This window comes from Hydra viridissima, unplaced genomic scaffold, assembly GCF_058129835.1.
Source record: "Hydra viridissima isolate aposymbiotic clone 2 unplaced genomic scaffold, HvirCarnegie_v1 scaffold_3, whole genome shotgun sequence".
Classification (NCBI taxonomy): Eukaryota; Metazoa; Cnidaria; class Hydrozoa; order Anthoathecata; family Hydridae; genus Hydra; species Hydra viridissima.
The window spans coordinates 13,010,415-13,035,479 of record NW_028324302.1 but is presented as its reverse complement, the minus strand read 5'-3'; the positions used below and the strand labels follow the sequence as shown (position 1 = coordinate 13,035,479).

Below are 25,065 nucleotides of genomic sequence, written 5' to 3'. Positions count from 1 at the left end.
AAGGATATATTTATTACTAATAATATATCCTTTTTATTATTGTTATTCTTCTTATTATTATTATTGTTATTCTTATTCTTATTATTGTTATTCTTCTTGTTCTTATTATTATTATTGTTATTCTTCTTCTTCTTCTTCTTCTTCTTCTTCTTATTATTATTATTATTATTATAATCTATGGTAAAGAATTTATCACTGCTTTTATTATCTTTTCTTGACATTATTTTAAATTAAAAAGTTTTTTTTTTTTTTTGTGTATGTGTATGAATAAGTACAGCAATGTAAACATTTCGTTTGTTTATCTTATAATCTTAAGATTCATCTATTTTGCTGGTTTTGTAGGAAATGAAAACAACATGTCATCTCTTAATGTATAAGACATTTCTACATTTGATGTTTAAGCAAAGGTTGTTTTTAGTAGTAAAATGCACATCATTTAGCAAGTAGATAGATACATCCATTTATCAGCACATTAGTTTACTACTATTATCAATGAAATATATGATTTTTACATCATTTTGTGTTACATTACAGTATTAATATTTAATGAATATTTTGAAATGTTAATCAAGTGATGTATTTAGTTTTTGTAGCTTTATTTTTATTTATTTGTTTTTATGTAACCACTTTCAAACATTTTTCCTCTATTAAAAATGTTCAAATAAAGTTTAAGGAAAGAAAGTAAAAATATAAAATTATCAGTAAGCCATAGTTTTGTTTCTATAATTTTTTAAAAATATTTACAAGTTTATACCAACAGGTTGCAAGTATCAGCAGTTTTTTTTTTTTTTTTTATGAACTGGGTTATTAAAAATATCTGAATCACCGTGCAGATTACAAAAATTTAATCCACCACATTTTTTGATATATTTGTTTTTTTTGGATAGATGTTTTTGCCACATGTTATTTTTAATTAAGGGATCAAAAATGCTATTGAGGATTTAATTTTAATTGAGAAGTATATTGCTTCAACACAACTTATTTTAATATAAAAGCTGAAAGAATGAAAAGTGCAATAGTTATTGCTGCTGTATTGTACTTAATTTTACCAGTCATATCCTTTACTTATTAAGTTTAGCAGTCAAAGTTTAAGTTTATTAGTTTTGAAAATTGGTTTTAAATATGAATTGAATATGTTGTTAAAAATTAATATGTATGAAATTTTTGTGGTTCAGTTTTCAAGTACATTTGAAAGTTAAGTGCATTGTGGAGATTATTTTGTTTCATGGGAAATCTTTTTTATTTCGTGGGAAAATGGTTGACCTTTCATAAGACTTTTATTTGACAATATTTAAGTCTGACCATTAATGGTGTTGCTGTGACTGGTAAGTACAGAGCATTAAAATTGACTTTAAAACTGCTTTAAAGGTATCTTTCATTTTGAATAGTTGTTCATTTTACTATGGGTTATTTTGTTTTGCTCTTGCAAAATGAAGTAAAGTAAATGAAGTAGGATGTGTTAAATAAAAACCTCTTATAATTTATTCTTATATACAATTTTTATTCTATATATTTTTATGCAGAATAAATTATCTTTTATATTATTTCTTCAAAATAATATTTTGCACTTAGTTTTTAATGTAGATAATGCATGACTACTTTAGCTTTAATTTTTTTTTTTTTTTTTTTACAACTTTTTAAATCTTATTGAGTGTAAAATTTGAGATGATGAGCAAATCTATCAAGTGTTTTCTAATCCTTTCAAGCTGTTTGTATATTTTTGTTCTACAGAGCTCAATATAATGCAGTTGTTACCAAGGATACCAATCTCATTAAAATACTAATAAATTAGTTTTTACTTTTAGCTACATAATCTAGTCAGAGAAAAAAAGTATTACGGAAATAATTGGATGATTCAAACTTTCTAGTAAATTTTCTTTAAAAGTTGATGAAGTAATAAGAGTTGGTGACCTTTGCTGTATTTAAAGTTATGTGTTTGTAAACACCAGTGCAATATAAAACAGAATGGTGTCAGATCACAGTATTGTTTGGATGTTGGCTTTGTTAATGTTAAGATTAAGTATATTATTACTAAATCTTTTATTTTATACTTGTATTAAGTATATAAATATTTAATCTTTTTTCAAATAAATTTTAAAAAGTTCTAATTAAATAAATTTAAGAAGCAAGTTCAAATTTAAAGTTTTTCTTTGTTAAAATTATTTTTAAAATGGCAATGATTAGTTATTGTTTTTAAAGCTTTCCATTTTTTACATACAGTTTCTGGGTTGAATTTTACAGAATCAGACAATTATATTCGGCTAGTAGGAGAGAATAATTCATCTATACTTCTAGATTGCTCTGTTAATCTTGATATTGGCTTAGTTAAAAGAATTGATTGGTAAGTAGCAAAAAGAGATAAATTTTTTGTTTAGTTATTTGAAGTATTTTACAACTTCTTACAAATTTAGATCCTTTTTCAAATGTGTTTAAGATATTTAATTTTTTGAATAGCCCTTTGGTCCTTCTAAATGCATTAGGCCATGATTATTTTTTATATGCGCTTTATAATAATAATGGCACATCTTATTCTTGTTATTACTTTTTAGGAGATACAAAGATGTTGATATGAATACACCAAAGCCTAATGCAGTATTTTCTGAAAATCGTCAAATGCTTACTCTTACTCAGTATGGACCTCATGATTCTGGCCGTTATACATGCAAAGTCACTGCACTAAATAAAGAAACCATTCGCAGAACATTTAATTTGCCTACCACATTAAGTAGGTTTCTTGTCAATTTTTAACTCAAGTTTAATTTAAAAATCCCAAAGAGCGCATATTACTTTGCTTATGTTAAATATGTAGTTAAAGACAAATTGATGTGTAATTTTAAGGTTTTAACAAATATTTAGAACCATATGTTGAGCCTAATGAAAAAGGGATAAAATACATTGATGCTATCCAAGGCAGTGAGGTTAATTTTGAATGTGCTGCTAGGCAGTACTTTACAAAATCATATGTGTGGTTTTTCAATGGTATCATCATTGATGACAATGAACATTATCGCATAAAAGCACACCGCTTACTTCGTATTAAGAATGTTAATGTTGAACATTCAGGTGTTTACAAGTGTCGTGTCGAGAATGATTTTGGCTATACAGATATTCAGTATGCTTTGAATGTTTCAGGTATAGAAATTTTCATGATATTTTTTTTTTTGTTTTTCTATGGGATTTTGTTTTTAGTTTGTAAAGATTTAGCCAGTATGTAAATATTTTTAGTAAAATTATTTGAGTTTTTTGTGCTTGTTTTATTCATAAATGTTATGCTTTATAAAGTTTTATGATTTCTTTTATTTTTAAAGCTGTTGGGAACCAAACAAGTGGTAAGTGAACAAAAGTTTTTCCTCTACCACATGCTCTCTTTTTTATGACAGTTGCACAGTGCAAAAGTATATAACTTTATCAATTCTAATTTAGAAATGAAGCCACGTTTGAAAAACAATTCTACCTTATATGCTGATTTGGTAATGAACAGCATGGTTTTGGATTGTAGTGTATCAGGTGCTGAGCCTATCAATGTCACATGGTAACATGTTTTGCACCATAAAAATAAACAATTTTAGTATTAGAAATCAAATAATCTTTTTTGAGGATTAAATAAATATATTCTTGAATCCTTATTTTAACTTTTACCATAAACATGAGTTATTTATATAGGTGGAAAAATGATAAGCAAATTGAGTTGAGATCAAATTTGTCAAATCCACGTTACACCTTCTCGGTGGATTTTACTAAACTTGAATTAAGAGAACTGAGACAAGATGATACTGGTAATTACAAATGTATCATGGAAAATAAATACGGCAAAGTTGAACATGTGATGTTAGTTGAAATATATGGTAAGTCTTATTTTTGTTTGAAATGATTTACACAACTTTTTTTATAGTTTTTTCTTTAAAGATTTTTTTTTTTTTTTTTTTTTTTTTTTTTTGTTAAAACTCATTAAATCATTCAGTTATTGACTAATCATTTTTACTGATATTATCTTTATGTGATTTCTTTTATTGTAGAGAAGCTGTTTGCTAAACCAATTATATCTTCAACAGACAAACATAAAATTTTTTATGTTGATTATGGTCAGAACTTAACAGTCCCCATATATGTTACTGCTTTTCTTCCCCATCCACATTTTCAAATGTTGTATGTTTACAATCATACAGATCCGATGACAAACAAAACTGAAGATAAGGTAATGGTTAGAAACACAAAGCGAATACTAACTACATTAGAGAAAAGTCAACCAAAAAGAAATGCCATTTCTTGGATAAAATTAGAATACATTTTTACGAACATTTCAAAAGAAGATTTTGGCGAGTATTCACTTATGGCTGGAAATAAGCATGGCTATGATATATATCCATTTCAAATATTGCATATAAGTAAGTAAAAGTACTTTCTTTGTCATCAGATGGCAAATCAAGTTGTTGTGTAAACCTGTGTGAACATTTTAATAAAATTTTGACATCAGCTGAAAAGATGACAATTATTTTTTGATTCTTTTATTTCATCAAATAATGTTTTACTTTATCTGCAGTAGAAAAAGAACATGATGAATTAGAAAAATATGTTTACAAAAAAATACAAATTACATATTTCCTTAATTTTCATGCACAAAATGTTTTGTAGCACAGATGGCCAACATCGTCATCATCATCTTGATGATCATAATGTTGATCACCATCTTGATGATCATAATGATGGTTATTATCACAATTTTTAATTCTTCTAGGTTACTTGGTAACGACTGTTGCTCCTTTGTTAAAAGCAAGTGGTTCTAAGACTGATAGAGAAGAGTCTGTTGAAAAAACAGTAGTTTTTATTGTCATAACTTCATTATTAGCTGGACTAATTTTTGTTGCATTCATTATTTTTTTTATTTGCCGAGTTCGTAGTAAGGACAAATTTAAGAACAACAATATCAGTTACATGAAACCTCTACAGACAGTAATTCTTAATCTTGGAGACAATTACACTAGTGGTGTTACTATGCTTACTTCTGTTTCTACTTCATCTTATGGTAGCCGACATTTTAGACGTAGCTCACTAAATGGTAATATCAACCATGACAAACAAAAGTTGAATCTCAAAATGACTCCAGATCCTGCTTGGGAGATCCCACTAGAAAGAATACAAACAGAGTGTTTGTTAGGAGAGGGAGCTTTTGGGAGAGTTGTTCGTGCAACAGTAACAGATTTACCAAATCAACCTGGAGTTCATACAGTGGCTGTCAAAATGCTGAAAGGTTAAAATGATTTTTAATCCAAGAATTATAGTGTTATTTAGTTAGTTTTAATGATTTAACTACTTTTGGCATTTATTTTTATTGTCATCATTTTAATCAATACATGTATTTTTGATATTATCATTTTACAGAAGATTGTTGTGATCAAGATATGAAAGATCTAATATCTGAAATTGAAGTTATGAAATCCATAGGAAAACATAAGAATATACTTAACCTACTTGCTGTGTCCTCTCAACAAGGTATAAAAATGTAAATGATCATATTTAAGTGAGATGTTTGGTGGCAAGATTTTTTTCTTAAAAAGTTACTTTTAGTATGTTTTATCATAGTGTTGTGCTCTCTACTTTTAGGTGAGCTTTATATGATTGTTGAATATTGTTGCCATGGTAACTTACGTTGTTTTCTAAAAGAGCACCGGCCTGTTATGCAAGCCAATTCTGTTTTAACAAAAAAACTTTCTCTATATGATCTGACATCTTTTTGCTTACAAGTTGCAAAAGGGATGAACTATTTAGCTTCTAAAAAAGTAATTTTTTTTTATTTCTATTAAAAATTTGCTTTACGCATAAAGTTTTAAATTTCATTACTAACTTTAAATACTTGTTTCTAGTGCATTCATCGAGACATTGCTGCTCGTAATGTTCTTGTTGGCGAAGGTTATATCATGAAAATAGCTGATTTTGGATTAGCACGTGATGTCCATGAACAAGATTATTACAGAAAATGCACTGATGTAATTTTTTTTTTTTTTTTTTTTTTTTTTTTTTTTTTTTTTTTTTTACATAGTTATTCAGTTATGCTGTCGTTGGTGGATTTCTTTTCACTAATTTTTATTTCTACACTTGGTAGGGTCGATTGCCTGTCAAGTGGATGGCTATTGAAGCTTTATTTGATCGTGTTTACACCACTCAAAGTGATATGTATGTTAACTGATTTTAATTTATTTGGGACATTTTAATCATTTTTTGGTATTCTTTATTAAATCATATTTTAAAATTTTTTTAGTTGGTCGTTTGGAATCTTAGCATGGGAAATTGTTACTTTTGGTAATTTTATCTTTTTCCCTTTTTTAAGAGATTTGTGAAGCATAATTCTTCTGATTATTTTGATCTTCCATATTAATTTTGAAACCATTAACTTTTCCAGGTGGATCACCATATCCTGGCATTGCATTAGAAAAGTTGTTTGATCTTTTAAAGCAAGGCTATCGAATGGAGCGACCACTCAATTGTACTGATGACATGTAAGTTTTATTTTGTTCAAAAAATAAGGCTTTAGATGTTCATATAAAAAATAAGGCTTTAGATGTTCATATAAAAATATCAATGTAATTATAAAACTAATCTGGTATATTCTGGTTTTAAGTGATGTTATTATTTGCAGGTATTCGCTAATGCTAAACTGCTGGAAAGAGATTCCATCTAAGCGTCCAACATTTTCACAGCTTATTCAAGATCTAGAGCGGATGCTTGTTGAAACAAGTTCTGCAGTAAGCCATGAAAAATCTGTTGTTAATTTTTACCGAGTACTATAAAGAATTTTTCTTGATAATCTGTTACTTCCATATTTTTCCTTTATTTTATTACTTCTAAAGAACTCTGATGCATATTTTAATAAGTATACTTCTCAATACTTTTTAGGAATATTTAGATCTTCAACTCCCTGTTCAATCTCAATCTACTAAAACAGAATCATTCTCTACACCCCCATCAACATACTCTGCTAGCATTTTTAAATCAGAATTACACGAAAAAGATAAAATTGCTCATGACGATGTATCCTTTACACACGATGATAGCTTAGATTTGTCTGAAATCGACGTTCTTCTCAGCTACCAAGCAGTTTCTTAAACAGAATCTTGATTCCGTGAGATAAGCACATGTACTGGGGTTTTGAGTTTCTTTTGAAAGAGCTCATTTTTGCTGGAGTTCCTGCGCCAGGATCTTAAAAAACGAAAAGTGTTTTCTTTTAAATCTTTCGTGTATGGTTTAATTGGATGCAACCAATTTCTTAATGCATGGTTTCATTGGATGCAACTTAGGATAGCGGCATGAGCAAAAATTCGGTGATAAAGAAAAATAGGAATATTAATTTATAGACATTAGGAAAAGATACCAGAGTGCGAACCTCGTGTAAGACAGATGGTTCATTTAGATCTTATATATATATGTAAATATATATATATATAAATATGTATATTTCTTTCATTATCTTTTTACTTTTTTATATTTTGAATTTTTTTTTTTACATTTACCTGTCTTACATAGTTATATTTCTTAATTAAATATTTTAAAAATAGTTTTTAGGTTGTAAATTTAAATGCTCATTGTTTTTACCATTTCCCGTCGTTAATCTTGTTATTGTCTTTCTTTTCCTGTTCATGCTGTTTTCTTGTCTAAAACGTGGCTTTTTTTTAAAAAAAAAGTTCAATATTTTATTAAATGTATTGTAAAGTCAGTACTTTGGCGTCAATAGTAGACCAGTGTCTACTAATGACGCCATTTTTTCTGAATGGTGAAAAGAGACATACGAACGGCTAATATTTGCGGATTTTTTGCGTGTTCGTTGCATTTGCATTTCATTTCCATGACTTTTTTAAAGAAAGCTCAATCCGCAATTTTTCTTTCGGATTGATTTTGAGATTCCGTTAGAAAATCTCAAAATCAATCCAAAAAAAGTTGTAAAACTTGAAAAAGCTTTAAAAAAAAAGAAACTTTGTTCCAACAGCTGTTTCAGTGGCAAAAGTAACGGTTGTATATAGCGAACACACGGCACCTCACAGATTTTTAATTGCTAATGATTTACCAATTAGATTAGCGCTCGCTTTTGAATATTAAATTAGAGGATCTTATTCAATGCTTTCCATTGTAATTCTAATTTTCAGAAGGTGGGTTCCCAAATGTTACCAACTTAATAACTGCTGTCTGATGATTCAAAACCACCAAATTGGTTGGAGAATACAAGTACTTGCGATTTTTTGTTTTTGGCGTAATAGAAGAATTAAAACATCTCGAAGGCGAATAGAAGAATTAAAACATCTCGAAGGCGATCGACGTAAGAGTTGCGCTCGTGCAGCGATTATGATACGACATGGATTCTTTAATAGATTTTTGTCATAATTAGTTTAAAATAATTTATAAAAAATACAAAAATAGATTAAAAAGCTAGAACTTTAGCTAAAACTTATTGTAATTACTGAGTAATGAATTAATGCATATTTTTTCCATTAACTCAAAGCGTTTTTTTATTCGTATAAATAACTTTAATTAGTCCGGATTTAGCGAATAGCATGAAATATGTTAAGAACTACTTCCATAGGAAAGCCTTACACAAATGTTTTTGTTTTCATTCTCCAATGGTTGCTAAGAAGTTAAGTTTTATAAGTTTAAGTTGATGTGATAAAAATTTTCATCGTCACATAACGGAGGTGGTAGCAAAATAGGCTTTTTTATATTATAGCGACTTTTTTAGAAATTACGTATAAACTTTCCTCAGTGTGAAAATTGCATAAAGTTTCTATGAAAGATACATTTGCTATAAATATAAAAATTTATCTCAAAATTTAAAATATAATTTAATCCCTAAAAAGTTTGCTACAAAAAAAAAACGGTGTTTCATAAATGTTTTGCGAAGTCGAAACAGAGTCTTTCCAAAAAATTTATGATTTTGCAAAATTGTAGCATCAACGAAATTTTGCTAAAGAACTTTCATGAAATTTATAACAACTCTACTTTTTTTCCCTTTTTTTTTTTTTTTTTTTCTCCTTTCTTTATAAAAATTCTCCTTCAACTCAAAGTTTTGGCTTTTGCATAGAATAAAATAGCATAAAGAACAATTTTAAAAATGTTCCTCCATTTTTTTGCATCACTTTTGACAGCATCTTGAAGGTCACAATTATGAATTTCTCCTTTAACTTTTTATTAAGTTCTTTCCCAATTTAATCTTCTACGAACTTGTGGATGTAAATGATCCCAATTTAAAAACTTTTTCGTAAAGTTTACAAACTTTTTATCTGTGACAAACAAACGATAACCTGTAAACTATCCTTTGACAATTCGAATGCTCTTAATTTGGTGATTCACTTGCTCCCTATAAAACATCGCTTTATGGTGCTATTTAGCATTAAAATCAACAAATTCAAAAGAGTTCATATACTTAGAGATGCAATGCTATAAGATTCCAGAAAAAAACAAACGATTCCTTGGATATCTTATGGTATTTTGTTTTAGCCCTTCAAGTAATTGCGCAGAATTTCTATATGATTTAAACCACAAAACTTGTCTTTATGACAAGCTTTAAATTACAAATTTATGGCTGAATAAAAACTTTTCTCACCTAAAGCTTTATTTTTATAAACTTTAAAAAATTCGCCGATGCTTAAATTAAATGTCTAAAGTTAGTAAAGTTAGTACTAAGTAAACTTGCAAGAACATTGGGACCTAAATTTTGTACCAGCCCCTATTCAACAATGAATCATCTGAACTTGTCCGACGTTTTTGTGCATTTTTTTGCTCAAATAGTCTGGCCGTTTAAATGAGCTTCTCAAAGTTATTTCCATACTTTTCAGTTTTGAGCTTCCATTATCATTTTGAACTGGATTAATTCTGAAAAAATATCTGATATGATAATAATATGTAGCTGTTTTTGATTATTTATTTTTAAAGTATATTTTATTGAATTTAAATCATCATTTTAAACAGATTTCAAAGTTGATTTTTTCTTTACAAATCAAACATGCACTCTACTGCAATAACAATTTTGTTGAGGAAAACGCCACTATTTTAAAAAATATTTTGTTTCCGAAACACTATTTTCTCACGAGGTTATTTAACACATGCACAGCAGTTAAAAACCATTATCACCTTCAAGACTATTTCATATTTTTGCCTAGGCAAAGAGGAAGGGAGTGAGTAGGAGTACGAAAAGGTTGGTTTTTAAATTGTCCGAAACCGAATTTCAAGAACTATCAGTTTTAAAGCCAAACCGTAATCCAAAATAATATTTGTTGTGACTTACAAAACCGTTACAAAAGAAAGCCGTTTTTTGAATGTGTAAACTAAACTTGTATTCGAAAAACTTGTACCATAAATGTGTCTTAATTTGCACAAAAATTTTACTTTGATTCGTAATTTTTATCTATAAAAATCTGCTTTAAATTTCTATTATATTATTATAAACCAGCAAATGATTTACTTAGGATATCTAAAATCTATTTTAATTTTTAAATCTTTTTTTACAAATTAAGAAGTAATTTTTCAAGTTTAAAAAGTGTGCAAAATTAACCAAGGGTCTGAGTAACTTAACTCAACATTAATAAAATTATAGTAATTTTATGATTGAAAGTCTAATTTAGGCACTATTTTATTTTCTTCACAGGCTTCAATAACGTTTGGAGAGATGTGAAATTCTTTAGGACCTCCTACACACCAAATTAACCACAGATTAGTAGCCTTATAAATAACAAAAGATGGTAAAGTTTCACCTAGTGCATTACCTAATATATCATTATGAAAATTCTTGTCTTGGAAGTGCTTCTTATATTTGAAGGGTATTTACTGCTTCTTTTTACGAAACATTTTTATGAGCCAGGGTCTTTAGTTGGATTTGTTTCGTCATAGTTGTATATGTTGCCTGGTGGAACATTTTTGTTAGCTCTAGGTGTTTTTGTAAAAATGACTTGATAAAATCAGGCTCAGGATACTTTATTTTCATTTACTTTTCTACCAGAACTATGGAGATAATTGTTCATAAAATGACGTAAGTCTTCTTTACCGATACGAAATCCGAAAAGACTTAATTGAATGGTACATTTGACAAAGGCAGCCTCCTCTAATTTTCAAAAATAATACTAGGTTTACCAGGTTTTAAATCATGTTTTCCTTTCAATTTGCAACAAGCCGTTATTCAAATAACACCATATCTTAACCTCCTTTTTGTAATGACTTGACACCTGGAGGAAACATCGCTGTCAATTTAATTTGACTTACTCAAAAATTGATTAAAACTATAAATAGTATGAAATTGCTCAAACAACAGCAATACTTTCTAAAACTTCATACTTCTGTAAAATACTAGCATGAAGTTTTAGAGAGTATTGCTGTTGGATGACCAACGCCGTTTATGGTAACTTTGAACATTGTGTAAAGTTAACTTCAATTTCTACCGAAAAAGCTTTGAGCTCAATTCTGATCTGCTGCACAGATACAAGTTGCAGAAGAAAACTTTTTTTTCTTCTATTTTTATGTTTAAACAAAACAACCCGTGTTGCCAGAAATCGCGTATTAAAACTAGAACAAAAAAGTAATCTAAAGTGATTTGCATTTGTAGTTCAAACTTTTAATTGCTTGAGAGTAAAACATCTTCGACATGAGTTGTGCAAGGTTACCAACGTTTGTGCAAAGTAAGGCACTTTAACGGTAACGAATTTTGAGTCCAAACACAAAAACCCAAAATTTCTTTTCATTTTATAAACCACAATAAAATTGAATTAAAGTAAATTTAAACTCTCAGAACCAAATTTTAATACCAAATACAATCTTAAAGTTAGCTAATTCATGAAATTTACAACGACGAAATAAAGTGAGAAATAAAAAAACACATAGAAAGTGCTGGTTTTTAATTCATTTCTAATATTTTCACTTTACCATTGGATAGCAGAGTTTACCTTGCAACCCACAAATAATTAAATACTAGGTATCAGAGGTATATTAAATTCGTTTCTTATTTGCTAACAGAACTTTGGAAGCCACAGATTTTTATGTTTTAAATTCGAACGGTCATCTTAAAAGTCTCTGTAAAACTCGGTCCATTTCGGAAAGTGAACCGTCGATATGTGAAGATGAACTAAAAACTTCGTTTAATCTCCCTTATACACAACTAGTAATTATAAAAGATAATCTCAATAATCGATGTTAACAAAAGATTTAATATCCGAATGAAAAATGCTTAACGTAACTCTCTCGAAATATTATTTACAATGTGTATTTTTATAAATATTTAAAATTATCAACTTTTCTAACAAAAAGCCATCTTTGAAGAATCACTTATATGGAGTACAACTGGACTGTGGTGCTTAAGATTGATTAACAAATGTGATGCTTTAAAAGTGAAAATAATCAAGAAACCAAATTAACATAGAGATACCAAACGCAAATATTAATTAAGGAATAATTAATTCCAAGAGATCATAAAAATTGATCAAAAAATGGAATATTCAAAAAAAAAAATTTAAAGATAATTTTCCTCTTTATACTTCCTGTTAAGATACTAGCAACAGATAAAAACAAAAAGCCAAACTGCTTTCTAATTCTGTTAAATTGTTTTTTAAAAAAGGCCGTGGTAACACCAAAAACGAGAGAAATTATAAGGTAAGTTATAAGTAAATGAAACATTTCACAAAAGATAACATCATTAACAGCAAACAAGCTATACATTTAGTGACTGCAAATTCCGTTAACAAAAACATTTTATACAATAAGTGTAAAGAATGGGAATATTCATTTTTAATTTAGAAAACTACTTTGATTTATTAGATTTTTAAAATGCCTTTTTTACAACAAAGTAATTGTTAACACAATTACTCGAAAAAAAAACACTCAACATTCTCAACTTTAAAACTAATTACGTTTAGACTTCAACTAAACTAGCTAAAAATATGTTAGAACAAAAATAAAATAAACATACCACAAAGTTAATAACAATATTCGTGCCATATTGCTTTAATTTTACAAAAGATATTCGCAGTTTATGTAAAACATTATTTCATATCTATTTAAGCAACCATATTGATGTGTAATAATGATCGCATAAAAATGATCACCAAATTTCGAAAGCCAGGCAATAAAACTGGAATAACTGTGCCATTTAGTAGTGAAGTGGAGAATGTTTTAACAAAATAACCACTCACTTATTACAGATGGCAAGTTTTTATAGGAAGAAACACCAATACTGACCAAGAACACATAATAAAAAGTCTTTTTTTTTTTTATTAAATTTGTTCAGAATCAACCTTCATTTTCTTCGTTATGTGCCTGATCCCTAAACAGAATACAAATTAGAGAATAAGAAATTAACTTTTTTGAACTGATCAAACTATAAAGCATTTATGTAATAAGATTTAAAAAAAAAACACCCTAATTTAAACAGATGATTCACAGTACTGGCAAAATGCTTCAATGGATTTACAGATTTAACTAGCATGAATGTTAATGATCAGTGTCATTCATAGCTCTTAAGTCCCTTTTGTGAAAAGGCATTGTATCTTTAGGGCTTTACATTTTTGGTGCATGTTTCTTTGCAAGGGTTGAGGAAAAAAAAAAAAAAGTGAAAGAGGCCCAGAAAGCACACATTCAAAACATGCCCCACAACATCACATACAATACCTTGACTAAAAATTAGTCAATGACCACCCTTTGATCCTTTCCGCTTCAGCTTATCATCAGTTTTTGGTGTGACAGATGTGGCAGTTCCCCCCGGGGCACCTACGTACATATTACTACCACTAACCGTGGTCAGATGCTGAGCAGCTTTTTGCTTCAACATGCTCCAATCAAAAACATAGTCATACTGATGGTTCAGAGTGCGGAATAAAATACGGAATAATTGACGAAGATACATATAATCAGGCATTTCTTCAAATCGCAGACCACGACAATAGTTTAAATACATTGCAAACTCTGCAGGAAATCCCTAAAACAAAAATTGTAAAAAATAAAAAATCTCTTTAAGCAAAAGTAACTTCATTTAAAACAAGCTTTCTTCAATAGAAATGTAGTTACCCGACACAAAACTTCTATTGGTGTTGACATTTTCTTTTCACTGATTTTTTCATACTTCTGTTTTTTTGTTGCAGCCTATATTTCCAAATAAAATAAACTGATAGTTGTTAATACAGTCCTAACTTTAAATAACACAAAATTATTTTTGTTTAATTTATTGAGCGTTAAAACAAGGCATAGTATAAAAAACTCCTACTCGCAGGCCTTGCCATGGTAAACTTGATCGATTAAAATACATGAGAACATAACCCAACGACTCCATATCATCACGCCGACTAAAAACAGAAAAATGTTTTTAATTAACAAATTAATAAGTAAATGAAAAGAATAAATAGCTAATGAAATGAGGATTAACAAACTAAAAAACCCATTTGTTTCAAAAAATGAATATACAAGCTGGCTTACGATTGCTCTATTCCCAAATGTGCATTTATACTTGCATATCTTGCTGTCCCAGTCAAATTCTTATCTTCTCTGTAAGGAATATGAGTCTTAGTGTGACTATCCCGATATTTTTTAGCAAGCCCAAAATCAATAAGATAAACCTATTAACAATACATAATATCATTATTCACTCTAAAAAGAACTCAGTTTCATAATTTATTTTAGTATTATGTAAACAGGAATGTTATCAAACCTTATTACAGTGTCTACCAATACCCATTAGGAAATTGTCAGGTTTAATATCACGGTGAATGAAATTCTTGTTTTGTACATACTCAATTCTGCCTATCATCTTAGCAATAACAAAAGGAAAAAAATTAGTTAAATAATAGACAAATTTTAACTAGGTGAGACAAGTTTAACAATAATCCTAAAACAAAATGTTAAGCATATAACAAATTATACCTGGTCAGCTAACATCAAAACTGTTTTCATTGTGAAACGTCTGGAACAGAAGTTGAACAAGTCCTCCAGACTGGGACCCAAAAGATCAAGCACTAAGACATTATAATCTTTCTCTTGACCAAACCATCTAATTAAAAAAAAAAAGTAAATATTTGACATCAACATGTTTAAAACTTAACTTACTTGAAGAAGAACATTACTTAAATCTAAAAATTTTATAAATATATATATTACCTCACATGAGGTATTCCAACACCTCCTTGCAAAAGTCTGTAAACCTTGGATTCATAAAGCAATTGAGGATGACGAGCTCTAATATTTTCTAACTTTACGGCAACCTCCTAAAAATATATGAATATTAGTTTTAGGAGAAAAAATTCACAATAGATTGAGTATAGAATAATACTTGAGAAGAAATTCAGTAAATTATATTACCAAAAATATCATTATAACAATAAAAAATAGTTTAAATGCCTATATAGTGAAAAAATATGTATGTTCACCTCGCCATTAGTAAGATTCAAAGCCAGATATATGTCTCCAAAAGAACCGCTTCCAATTTTTCTGATCAATTTATACCTTCCACCAACAACAAACTCTGACTTTGTTGTAACTGCTGCTGCAGCCATTTTTTATGTGAACTTTACTAAAATCAACCATAACCAGAACAAATATCACTAAAAAATAGCAATACAACATCTAGCAATCTTCAATAAAAATAGGACATAATTATATACCAATTTATTTTTTAAAACAGGACACAGCAAGGACTGAAATAGCAAAATAATCCCCCTTAAATTGAACAAATAATAAAGTATGCACTTGTTCCTAAAATAAAATTTTATTTTAATGTTTTTTTTTTTTTATAACACATACTCAGCAATTAAAACTAAAGGTAAATGAATTCTCAGCAAGTATATAGCTTAATTTAAATGCAATTTTACTTATAAATTGAGAGTTTCTGCTGACAATAATTTTAATTTGGAAAACACTAAATTTAGTCCCAGACAATATTTAACTACTTAAATGTTATTTTAAGAGAAGCATAATATTAAACAGCTGACTTTTTCAAGTTGCTAATAAAACTTCTCATTTAGCTGATATATGCAACAGGAATTAAAAATTTAAAATACTAAATAAAGAGTTATATTGTTCAAAAGATACTAAAGAACCATTAGTTTTAAATAATCAGAAGATGTAAAACTAAAGAATAATTAAGTCTAAACAAATGCAAAATTGAATAAATGAAAAACTATTCCAACACAATCAAATCTAAAAAATGATTACTCATGAGTATTGATTAAAGAAAAATTTTAACAAGAAAAAAAACACAGACATAATTACCTTTTGTAGTTTTACCTCCCATACCAGATCAAAATGTAGTATGTAAATACTGATTTGTTAATTCATTAACTAATCAAGCATTAGAATTATTTTTTTTTTAGGAAAAAGCTTTGAACTTTTACTTTGTTTCAGTAAAACCTCAAATAATCAAAACTTTATTAAAATCAGAATATCTCTTTCTAATAAATTCCTTACATGTTCAGTTAATTTTCATTTGTGTTTAACTGTCATATAATAAATGTAAATGTCTACAAACATGAATCTACAAAAAGGAAATCTAAAGAAATTACAAACACAGGGAAAAACAGACTTTGTCAGGAGTAAATGAGTGTATTTGAAACTCTATAAAAAAATTGTGGATTATTTTTATTTCTTTTAAATAAAAAAAATTGATTGCATTTAAATTACATTTTAGATAGCTATTTTAACTATAAAAGATAATAACCACACTCATGATTCAATAAGTATTTGCAGAACTGTGACCATTCATTCCTCACCAATCCTGCAAGTATACAACAATTTAACAGGTTTTAACTTAAGTATAATTTCTCCTATAAAATTAATCATAAAATTACTTAAATGCTAATAAACAACTTCACAGGTTGATAAGAAAAGAACTTAGATTTGCAAATATTTTATATTCTATAAAAATAATTATTCACAATTTAAAAGAATTGAATAAATAAAAAATGATATTTTTCAAGAATATAGAAAACTTTACAAACTGAAATGAAGTTGAAAAACTTTTAAAGTAACAATAAGAATTGAAACATAATTACTTTGAAGTAAAAAAGTTTAAAATTATGCAGATCTATTTTCATTCATTAGAAATCATGCTAAAAATAGACAGAGTTTGATAAATCAATTATTACCTTCACAAACATTGATCAAACTCACATCTATTTTTAGTACAACTTTTTGCATATAATTTTTTATAATATAAAATTTTATTTAATTGTCATTTTTTTTATTACACCAGTTTACTATTTGAAAGAAATCAATAAGCTACTCTTTTTTGTTGAAGCAAGAAATTTAATTCTGTATAAAGTATATTTACATTTTAGTGGTAAAGTATGCTAGATAATTTAAATTAATTTTTATTCTTATTGTAATAACAGTCAGTTAATACATTATCTAAATTATTTTAACTAAAGTAGAATTAAAAATCAAAAACATGAATTCTATTTGGTAAATAGAAATCCTGACATTAATAACTTGACATTTATATTAACTCAAGGGTAAAAGTTTGTAAATCCCTTAGGAATATCATGTAAACTTAATTTATTTACAACAAATTTTTATTTAACAACTCTAGTTACAGCAGAAATGTTTTCAGGAGTTTCAACAAGTGATTGTATAGGATTGCTTTAAACTGATGAAAAGTTTCATCAGTGTAATGCAATCCTATATAGATCAAGAATTATTTGACACTACCATTATGTAAAAACAATTATTAATCGATCAATAAGTACTTTTTAATACAAAGAATCAAAAAATATTTAAAAAAAAAACCAAGAAATTATATTCAATGAAATAGATTTCTAGATACCAAGACTTTTTAACTCAAAAAAAGAATTTATGCATACTTTAGTGTTTAGTTCTAAAGGAGGTGCTGGTGCACATTTGCTCCCTTCTTTTTTATTGACCTAAACAAAGTACTGTAACTTAAAGAAAAAAAAAAAGCCAACCAATAAAATTATATTTGAATTTTTTCAACATGATAAGTTCATATTCCATAATTTAAAAACCACTTCCATGTGCACAAAACAGTAAATGGCCTAGTTATCATTGTTTAGACTTTAATATATTTTCCTGTAATTATTATAATATTTTAACAGAAAAAAATGTTATAAATATTCAAACTTGTTCATTATTTAATTGTCTACTTTGAATATTTTAATTGATTTTTCTCCTTTTTTACGAACAAAGCTAAATTAAGTTTTTAAATTTTTTTCTACCTAACAAGATAATCTAGTTCAGCACATACAGGGCAATTCCTTGTTTTTACAAATAAAGAAACAATGAAGGATTTTACTTCACTTTGGATTAAAAAAAAATAAAATTTAAAATTTGTTTGGATTTAAAGAGCCTCATAGAAAAAAGAAAACAAACTCCTAGAATGAAATTGCAAACTTTAAAAAATGTTAAAACTTTTTTTTTTTTTTGAGCAAACCTTATAGTTTTTTCATTAAAGTGTTAAGGAAATTAATCAATTTTATTTTTAAATATTTCTTGTATTCACATGAATGCTATTAAAGTTCATTAACATCCCATTTGACATTCTATTTTAAATCAAATTGCTTCAACTGTGAAAATCATGTCAATTTGTAGAAACTAACAAATATCAGCATTTTGGTAAGCTTTTTTTTTTCTTCAAGTTTAAGTTGTTGGTCAAAAACTATGGATACCAATTTTTTGATTTTAAATGATAATTTATCATAATCTTCAACTAGTGTTCTAAGTTTACCCCAAATAATCTGGTCTCTAGATATTCTTTTATTTTGGTTTTTACCACACTCTTTTTTTTGTATTAAGAAAAATATTATTTAAGTAAGATATCATTTTCTTATTTGATAAATTTTTGCCCTACTTAACAGCCCAAATTCATTTTTAAAAGTCTGCCACACACATTTTATTGTATGTAAAACACCATTAAAACTTTTTTATTCTATATAAATAAAGTCTAAAGAGCGTAAGTAAATTTATAAAGATAAAGAAAACTACTAGTCATTAGAAATTATCAATAAATATCTCTAGATGATCTCAAGTTGATACAGGCCATTTCATTTATATTTTAAAACATGAACACAAGTACCTTTAGTTAGTTCAAGCTTTTCTAATTTTTCTATTAAAATGTTACCTTTTATCAACAGCTTAAGTCTTGCATTCTAAAAGTTTATATATAGGATGGATAAATTTTTCTACGTTTATAAGGATAAAATTTCTCTTGCAGTAGGACAACCTCTACAATGGAACTTTCAGCTACTTTTTGTTATTTCCTCACCTAAAACTTAGCAGTGAAATAAAACAATGAAATGGCCTCGCATAAAAACGTCATTTAGAAAACTTGCGTCGGTAGGTTTATTTTTAGTGTGTGTGATCAATAAGCCTCTTGAATCTTGAAAAGCATTCTGGGACAAAACCATCAGGACAACCATTTGCAAAGGTGTCGAGGAGGAGGGTGGCAGAAAGAAAATCGCGATGGTACGAGCCTATTCAGCTTCTTGGAGATTGAATTCCAATAAAGGAGGGGGGGGGGGCAAAGCGAGGATAGCTTGACCCTCCCCTCATTTTCAAACACGATAAAAAACACATTTATCCCATACTTATCGAGAGGTGTTTGCTTTTTTCTGAAACACTCGTAAAATTTAACTCACAAAAATAATCGATGTTGAGATTTAGCTTTTAGCTAAATTTTGGGCCTATGTTTTACATTTAGGAGTAGCAACGTGAACTCAATTTCGATTGATAAAAAATAAATTGAGTTGAGTGGATTGGAAAAGAAGACTCACGTCGTTTACTATCATCAAACATTTAAACCAGAAAGTAGTGAAAGTAGCAAACTCAAAAGAATTCATCTTTTTTTATGAAATAATTGTTAACAGATTCTTTAAGTAAAAAAGCGTGCAAAAAGTTCCTTTCTTATTGCATTCTTTGTTTGTTTTAAGTATGCGAACAATCAATCCAATAAGAAGGAAGGAAAATAAAATCTGGTGAAATTAAAATTTCGCTTATATATTCCCATTTAGCTTTGAATTTTTATCAAGTATTTACTATCACAGGTGTTATTTGATTTATTATTGATGACTTTTTTCTTTCGGAATAAATGTTAAGATATTAATTAAATAGTAGAGCTTTTTTCCCTTTATATATATATATATATATATATATATATATATATATATATATATATATATATATATATATATATATATATATATTATATATGTTCGAGTTGTGACTTTAAATTTTTTCAAAATATTAATTTGCCTTATATTGCCTTTGATGAACTTTCGCCTGTATTTTAGTTATTTGGTGTTATTTCCCTTTTGGTCATGTGAAAACCTCCACCACCCAAGTCATTTGGTACACGATACCTTTTATTACGTAATACTTCTAATTTAATTTTCATTTCTAATTGGATGCATTGCATTTTATTCAATTAATTATGTTTTCATTGAATGCATTATATTTTCAGATTTAAATAAACATGTCTCTCGGTAGTAAGTGATCGAAATAGCAGTAGAATTAGCTGGATTGAAGCACAATATAAAAACAACTACAAAATGTCGTCTCAACATGCCATAAATGAAAAAGGACGTTCATGAAATAATGTGTAGATTGCCTTTGAACAGAGACATTGTTGGTAGCTTTTTGGGACAGTACAAAAAATTCAAAGGTCGAGATAACTGAGTATATTTTTCTGAGAAGATTTCTGAGGAGTTACTGAAGCTTTGGAAGAAGCTGAGCTTCCCTTTCATTTCTAAGCAACAAGTTTTAGTAAAGGTTGACAAGCTTTTAAAAATGTTTGAAAAATATAGACCAAATAAGAATTTTAAAAAAATCTACCTTATGTCTTTTAACATTATAAAATTGAGTGAAAACTAACTTGCTGTGAAGACAAAGAACTTTACAGAAAACAAATTGAATCAAGAGGACAAGCGGGATACATATCTGAGAAAGTGACTTTGATGTCAATAATAAATCCTTCAAAACGCCTGAGAAGCCTATTAGAACCGTCAACAAGCCAAGTGCAAGAGTTCGGTAGTGGTACTAATACTGAAGAAGACAAGAGCAGCTCGGTTCTGATATTGCAGAAGAATCTTTCCCTTTAAAGAAAAATTGTCAAACAATGAAATCTGCTGCGACGCTGGTGTCAAAATTGTCCTCGTCAACAAGGAAACTATCAACTACTCTTCAAAACATAGCCAGTGAAGGATTAGATGTACCCACGCTATCTTAATTCGAGATTAATTAGCGTTGGTTAATCAAAGATGCAGACAAAGTCAAAGCACGGCTGAAAAAACTTTATCACTATAGAGGAATTCTGCTTGAATTTTGTTGGAAAGAGAATCAACAAAGAATATTATTTGGTTTGTCAGAAGAATTGCTGAGAGTATCTTTATCTCTATGCAAACCCAACTGGATTGATACAATGCATGGAGGAGTGTCAAAATGATTATTTCTAACACTACAGCAGTTAATACAGGTCACAAAAATGGTGTTGTTGCTAGATTCTAGAGAAAGTTCTGAAAAAAGGTTCTAGACGAGCCTCAGGATATGAGGACTTGCAAAATAGTTATTCTGGCGAAAAAAAGATACCAACGCATGAAAAACCAGGATGTAAGGACGATTTCAGGTTTCTTTTTGAACTCTGTAAAGCATACATTTTCTACAGGAAGGAAAGAAAATGCCCTCAATTACAATGGCATAAGTCGCCTTCCCTTCAGGGAAAATCTTTGCATTGATAGCATTCTTCTCCTTCCGATATGGAGATATCAGTTCAAAAGTACTTTTAACTTCATTGCAACAACATGACAAATGGCATGGTTTTCAAACCAGCAATATACAGAAGGCTCATAAAGTCAGCTGCCAGCTGCTGTCTCCAAATTGAATTTTTCTATTGCCTTAAAATGGTTTTCCACTCACTGGATATAGGAATGATCATGCTTGATGTTCCTCACTCAAATATGGTTGCCGAGCGAGCTGTCAAGCTGATGGAAGAGCTTCACAGCATTTGTAAAACTGACAAATATTTTTAAAGCAAGTTCATAAGTAGTAATTCAGAAACTTAAAATCTATTGGACAAGTTACTGTACGCTGTTGTAGTTTTTGTAATAGATAACTTGTAAACAGTCATATATTCTTATGATGATTCAACATATCGTTTGATGCGGATTTTGTTTTCACAATATATATATATATATATATATATATATATATATATATATATATATATATATATATATATATATATATATATATATATATATATATATATGTATATTCATAGGCGCCGAGTTCACGGGGGCAACAGGGGCAGTGGCCCCCCAGAAATTTATACTAATAATATATAATCACGGATAATTACGGGAGCGAATAGATACTCTCGCCCTCATGATAATCTGTGATAATATATTACTAGTATAAATTTCTAGGGGGGCCACTGCCCCTGTTGCCCCCGTGAACTCGGCGCCTATGTGTATATTTATCTAAGTGTGAGGTTGACCTTTCAATACTTATTGCAAAGTTAACCTCTTCAAAAAGAAGAATGCAGTTTGCCTACTTTACGAACCGAAAGGCGACATACGAGCTGTGCTTCTCACACGAGCGAAAAAAGCAATTTCGTTGATATTCTGTTCTAATTAATAAGGCAACTTTATTCTAATCAATAAGGCAGTGTCAATAACATTATAAGTGAATTATATGTAAACAAAATCAAACTTACACACACATATATACATACTATATATATATATATATATATATATATATATATATATATATATATATATATATATATATATATATATATATATATATATATATATATATATAGATAGATAGATAGATAGATAGATAGATAGATAGATAGATAGATAGATAGATAGATAGATAGATAGATAGATAGATAGATAGATAGATAGATAGATGATATATCAGGGGTTCTCAACCTTTTTTAGTCCAGCACTCCCTTTAAGATTTAACAGAAAACATTGACCCCCCCCCCCCTAGCAAATATTGAATATGTTTTCCAAAAAAAACAAAAATTATTTTATTTATGCATTTGATTAGTGTGATGGTTGTTGTTACTTTTTAGCACACAGTTTTTTAATTCCTGGTTTTGTCTTTGATAGTGCTAGCCTCATATCATATTCAATGTTCAATACACTTCTTTGTTTTGTCTTTAACATAAGCATTGTGGAAAACCCACATTCACACTTATATGTTGATGCAAATGGCAATAGCACTGGCATTACCATTTCAGATAACATTGGGTAACTGGCACCAATTTTTGACCAGAATCCAACTAAGTTCTCTTTTTTGAACATCAATCTTGCAGATGTATCTTCTTGAAGCTGCATTAACTGTGTCTGTGCAGCATCTTTTTCATCTGGAATGCATGTCACAGGAGCATTCAATGGATTTTTGACCAATATTTCTATTTCATTTGAAAGCTCTGGAAAATGGTTATTGAATTCAGATGCCAACTGCTTCAAATGTTCAGTTATCATTTTTTTAATTTCTGAAGATAGCTTCACATCACGATTGTCCAATGTATCTGACAATTTTGAAAACATTGCAACATTTTCTAACTCTACCTTTCTGTGCCAATTTTCCAATTTTCTGATGAAAGCTTTAATTGTGTCTCTAAAATCAATGATATTGGTTTCTCTGCCCTGAAGTTGCAAATTAAGATGATTCAGTTCAGAAAATATGTCAGTTAAATATCCAAGTTTCAGGTCAAAATAATCATCACTTATGACATTTATCAATTCATTTCTATCATCTGCTCCTGCTTTTTAATTTGTTTTGCAGTTTGTCTTTTCTCAACCTTCACAGCATTAATCTTTCTTTGTAGAAAAGCTTTTATTTCATTTTTCAACTTCAATACTCGAGTGAGAGCATTTCCTTTTGACAAACAACGTACTTCTGTATGATACAAAAGATTATGGTATTCAGCATCCATATCTTTACATAATTCTTTAAAAATTCTTGTACTAAGTGCACTAGACTTCACATAATTCACAATCTTTATTATATTATCCAGTGTTTCTAGCAGTGTATCCGGAAATGTTTTGGAAGCTAAAACTTGTCTATGGATCATACAGTGGTTTATCAAAATTTCAGAATTTTTTTCTTTTGCAAGTCCAACAAAACCAACATGCACACCCATCATTGATGGAGCTCTATCTGTACAGATACCACAAACATACTTCCATTCTAGACCTTCAAAAAAAAGAATCCACCAAAGCCATAACTTCAGCTCCAGTTGTATGTTGCTTCAGTGGCTTGCAAAATAAGAACTCTTCTTTAATATCTTCCTTCCACTTGTATCTTACATATACCAACAGCTGTGCACATGACTGCACATCAGTTGATTCATCCAGTGTCATGCTAAATAAACCAGCTTGTTTGATTTCTCCAACAATGCATTCTTTTACATCTGTTGCCATTTCAATAATTCTTCTATGAACTGTGTTATTAGACAAGGACACCTGATTAAGTTTTTTTGCTTCAGAATGAGCTATCACTTGCTTGACTAAGATTTTTGCAGTTGGCAAAAGTAGCTCTTCCCTAATGTTATGGGGCTTCATTTTTTTGGCAACTAGATAAGACACAGAGTAAGTTGCTTCAACAGCAGCTTTTAATTCTTGCCTGAATGTTCCACTGGAATCAAGGCGCTGTTGTTTCAGGTCATTTCGTTTTCTTTCAAAAAATAACACATCTTTACCAGCATGTTCTGTATGTCTTGTCAGCAGATGTTTTTTAATTTCGATGGTTTCATTGATTCTGCAGCCAAAACTTTCAGACATAATACACATTGTGGTCTTTCTATACCTTTATCATCCAATGCAATAAATCCAAATTTAATATACTCTGCATACTTTCTTTTCTTTATCGTAGCCATTTATTTTCTAGATTTAAATGCCCAATACTTAAAATTTAAATAACAAAAAATATATATATAATAAAATAAGCATGCTAACTAAAGAAACGACTAGGGCATTCTTTCAAATACAGACTGAAATAACTTCAACAAACTATAATATTATCTTTTTTTATATAATAACAACAAACTATAACAATATCTTTTTAAAAACAAATTACTTAATCCGTTAT

General features: G+C 28.6%; 4 protein-coding genes and 1 long non-coding RNA gene across 17 annotated transcripts; 2 read left to right on the top strand and 3 right to left on the bottom strand.

Moving 5' to 3' along the window:
- Positions 1-1,735: 1,735 nt before the first annotated feature.
- LOC145201997 (fibroblast growth factor receptor-like) lies at positions 1,736-7,330 on the top strand. The gene is made up of 17 exons (XM_080074866.2): positions 1,736-2,020; positions 2,221-2,341; positions 2,550-2,725; positions 2,857-3,132; positions 3,309-3,329; positions 3,424-3,532; positions 3,664-3,845; positions 4,017-4,385; positions 4,736-5,248; positions 5,380-5,490; positions 5,602-5,777; positions 5,862-5,984; positions 6,101-6,171; positions 6,257-6,297; positions 6,398-6,494; positions 6,635-6,740; positions 6,892-7,330. Exons 1-17 carry the CDS (start codon positions 1,966-1,968, stop codon positions 7,099-7,101), a joined length of 2,757 nt encoding a protein of 918 aa, XP_079930992.2. The 5' UTR covers positions 1,736-1,965; the 3' UTR covers positions 7,102-7,330.
- A 4,825-nt stretch (positions 7,331-12,155) lies between these two features.
- LOC145180753 (casein kinase I) lies at positions 12,156-19,253 on the bottom strand. 13 transcript variants are annotated; one of them, XM_090081350.1, is made up of 11 exons: positions 19,082-19,217; positions 15,615-16,723; positions 15,381-15,523; positions 15,112-15,218; positions 14,878-15,004; positions 14,666-14,764; positions 14,434-14,573; positions 14,225-14,303; positions 14,029-14,103; positions 13,633-13,939; positions 12,156-13,288 (listed from the first exon to the last, which is right to left on the bottom strand). In XM_090081350.1, the coding sequence occupies exons 3-10, from the start codon at positions 15,504-15,506 to the stop codon at positions 13,649-13,651; spliced, it is 1,044 nt and encodes a 347-aa protein (XP_089937476.1). In that variant the 5' UTR covers positions 15,507-15,523; positions 15,615-16,723; positions 19,082-19,217; the 3' UTR covers positions 12,156-13,288; positions 13,633-13,648. The 13 variants fall into 13 exon arrangements, with proteins under 13 accessions (XP_089937476.1, XP_089937473.1, XP_079911823.1 ...); XM_090081347.1 differs by lacking the exon at positions 15,615-16,723 and adding an exon at positions 17,808-17,867 and having other exon boundaries at positions 14,222-14,303; positions 19,082-19,215; XM_080055697.2 differs by lacking the exon at positions 15,615-16,723 and having other exon boundaries at positions 15,381-15,554; positions 19,082-19,253.
- A 968-nt stretch (positions 19,254-20,221) lies between these two features.
- On the top strand, positions 20,222-22,107 carry LOC149891086 (uncharacterized). The gene is made up of 2 exons (XR_016450609.1): positions 20,222-20,328; positions 20,420-22,107. It is a non-coding gene; the product is annotated as an uncharacterized LOC149891086 (long non-coding RNA).
- A 923-nt stretch (positions 22,108-23,030) lies between these two features.
- LOC149891085 (zinc finger BED domain-containing protein 5-like) lies at positions 23,031-24,118 on the bottom strand. Its single transcript, XM_090082029.1, has 2 exons — positions 23,777-24,118; positions 23,031-23,621 (listed from the first exon to the last, which is right to left on the bottom strand). Exons 1-2 carry the CDS (start codon positions 24,116-24,118, stop codon positions 23,031-23,033), a joined length of 933 nt encoding a protein of 310 aa, XP_089938155.1.
- Positions 24,119-24,173: 55 nt separating this feature from the next.
- Positions 24,174-24,758, bottom strand: LOC149891084 (zinc finger BED domain-containing protein 5-like). Its single transcript, XM_090082028.1, has one exon. It carries the CDS (start codon positions 24,756-24,758, stop codon positions 24,174-24,176), a length of 585 nt encoding a protein of 194 aa, XP_089938154.1.
- Positions 24,759-25,065: the final 307 nt, after the last annotated feature.

Coding starts and splice junctions, on each gene's coding strand:
- LOC145201997 (XM_080074866.2), top strand. CDS start 1,966: ATGGTGTCAGATCACAGTATTGTTTGGATGTTGGCTTTGTTAATGTTA. Junction 2,726..2,856: donor TAATTTGCCTACCACATTAA/GTAGGTTTCTTG, acceptor ACAAATATTTAG/AACCATATGTTGAGCCTAAT. Junction 6,172..6,256: donor TACACCACTCAAAGTGATAT/GTATGTTAACTG, acceptor AAATTTTTTTAG/TTGGTCGTTTGGAATCTTAG.
- LOC145180753 (XM_080055694.2), bottom strand. CDS start 15,506: ATGGCTGCAGCAGCAGTTACAACAAAGTCAGAGTTTGTTGTTGGTGGA. Junction 14,574..14,665: donor TTGGTAGACACTGTAATAAG/GTTTGATAACAT, acceptor TATTGTTAATAG/GTTTATCTTATTGATTTTGG. Junction 14,104..14,221: donor CATGGCAAGGCCTGCGAGTA/GGAGTTTTTTAT, acceptor TTGGAAATATAG/GCTGCAACAAAAAAACAGAA.
- LOC149891085 (XM_090082029.1), bottom strand. CDS start 24,118: ATGGGTGTGCATGTTGGTTTTGTTGGACTTGCAAAAGAAAAAAATTCT. Junction 23,622..23,776: donor GAAAGATTAATGCTGTGAAG/GTTGAGAAAAGA, acceptor TTGCAACTTCAG/GGCAGAGAAACCAATATCAT.
- LOC149891084 (XM_090082028.1), bottom strand. CDS start 24,758: ATGTCTGAAAGTTTTGGCTGCAGAATCAATGAAACCATCGAAATTAAA.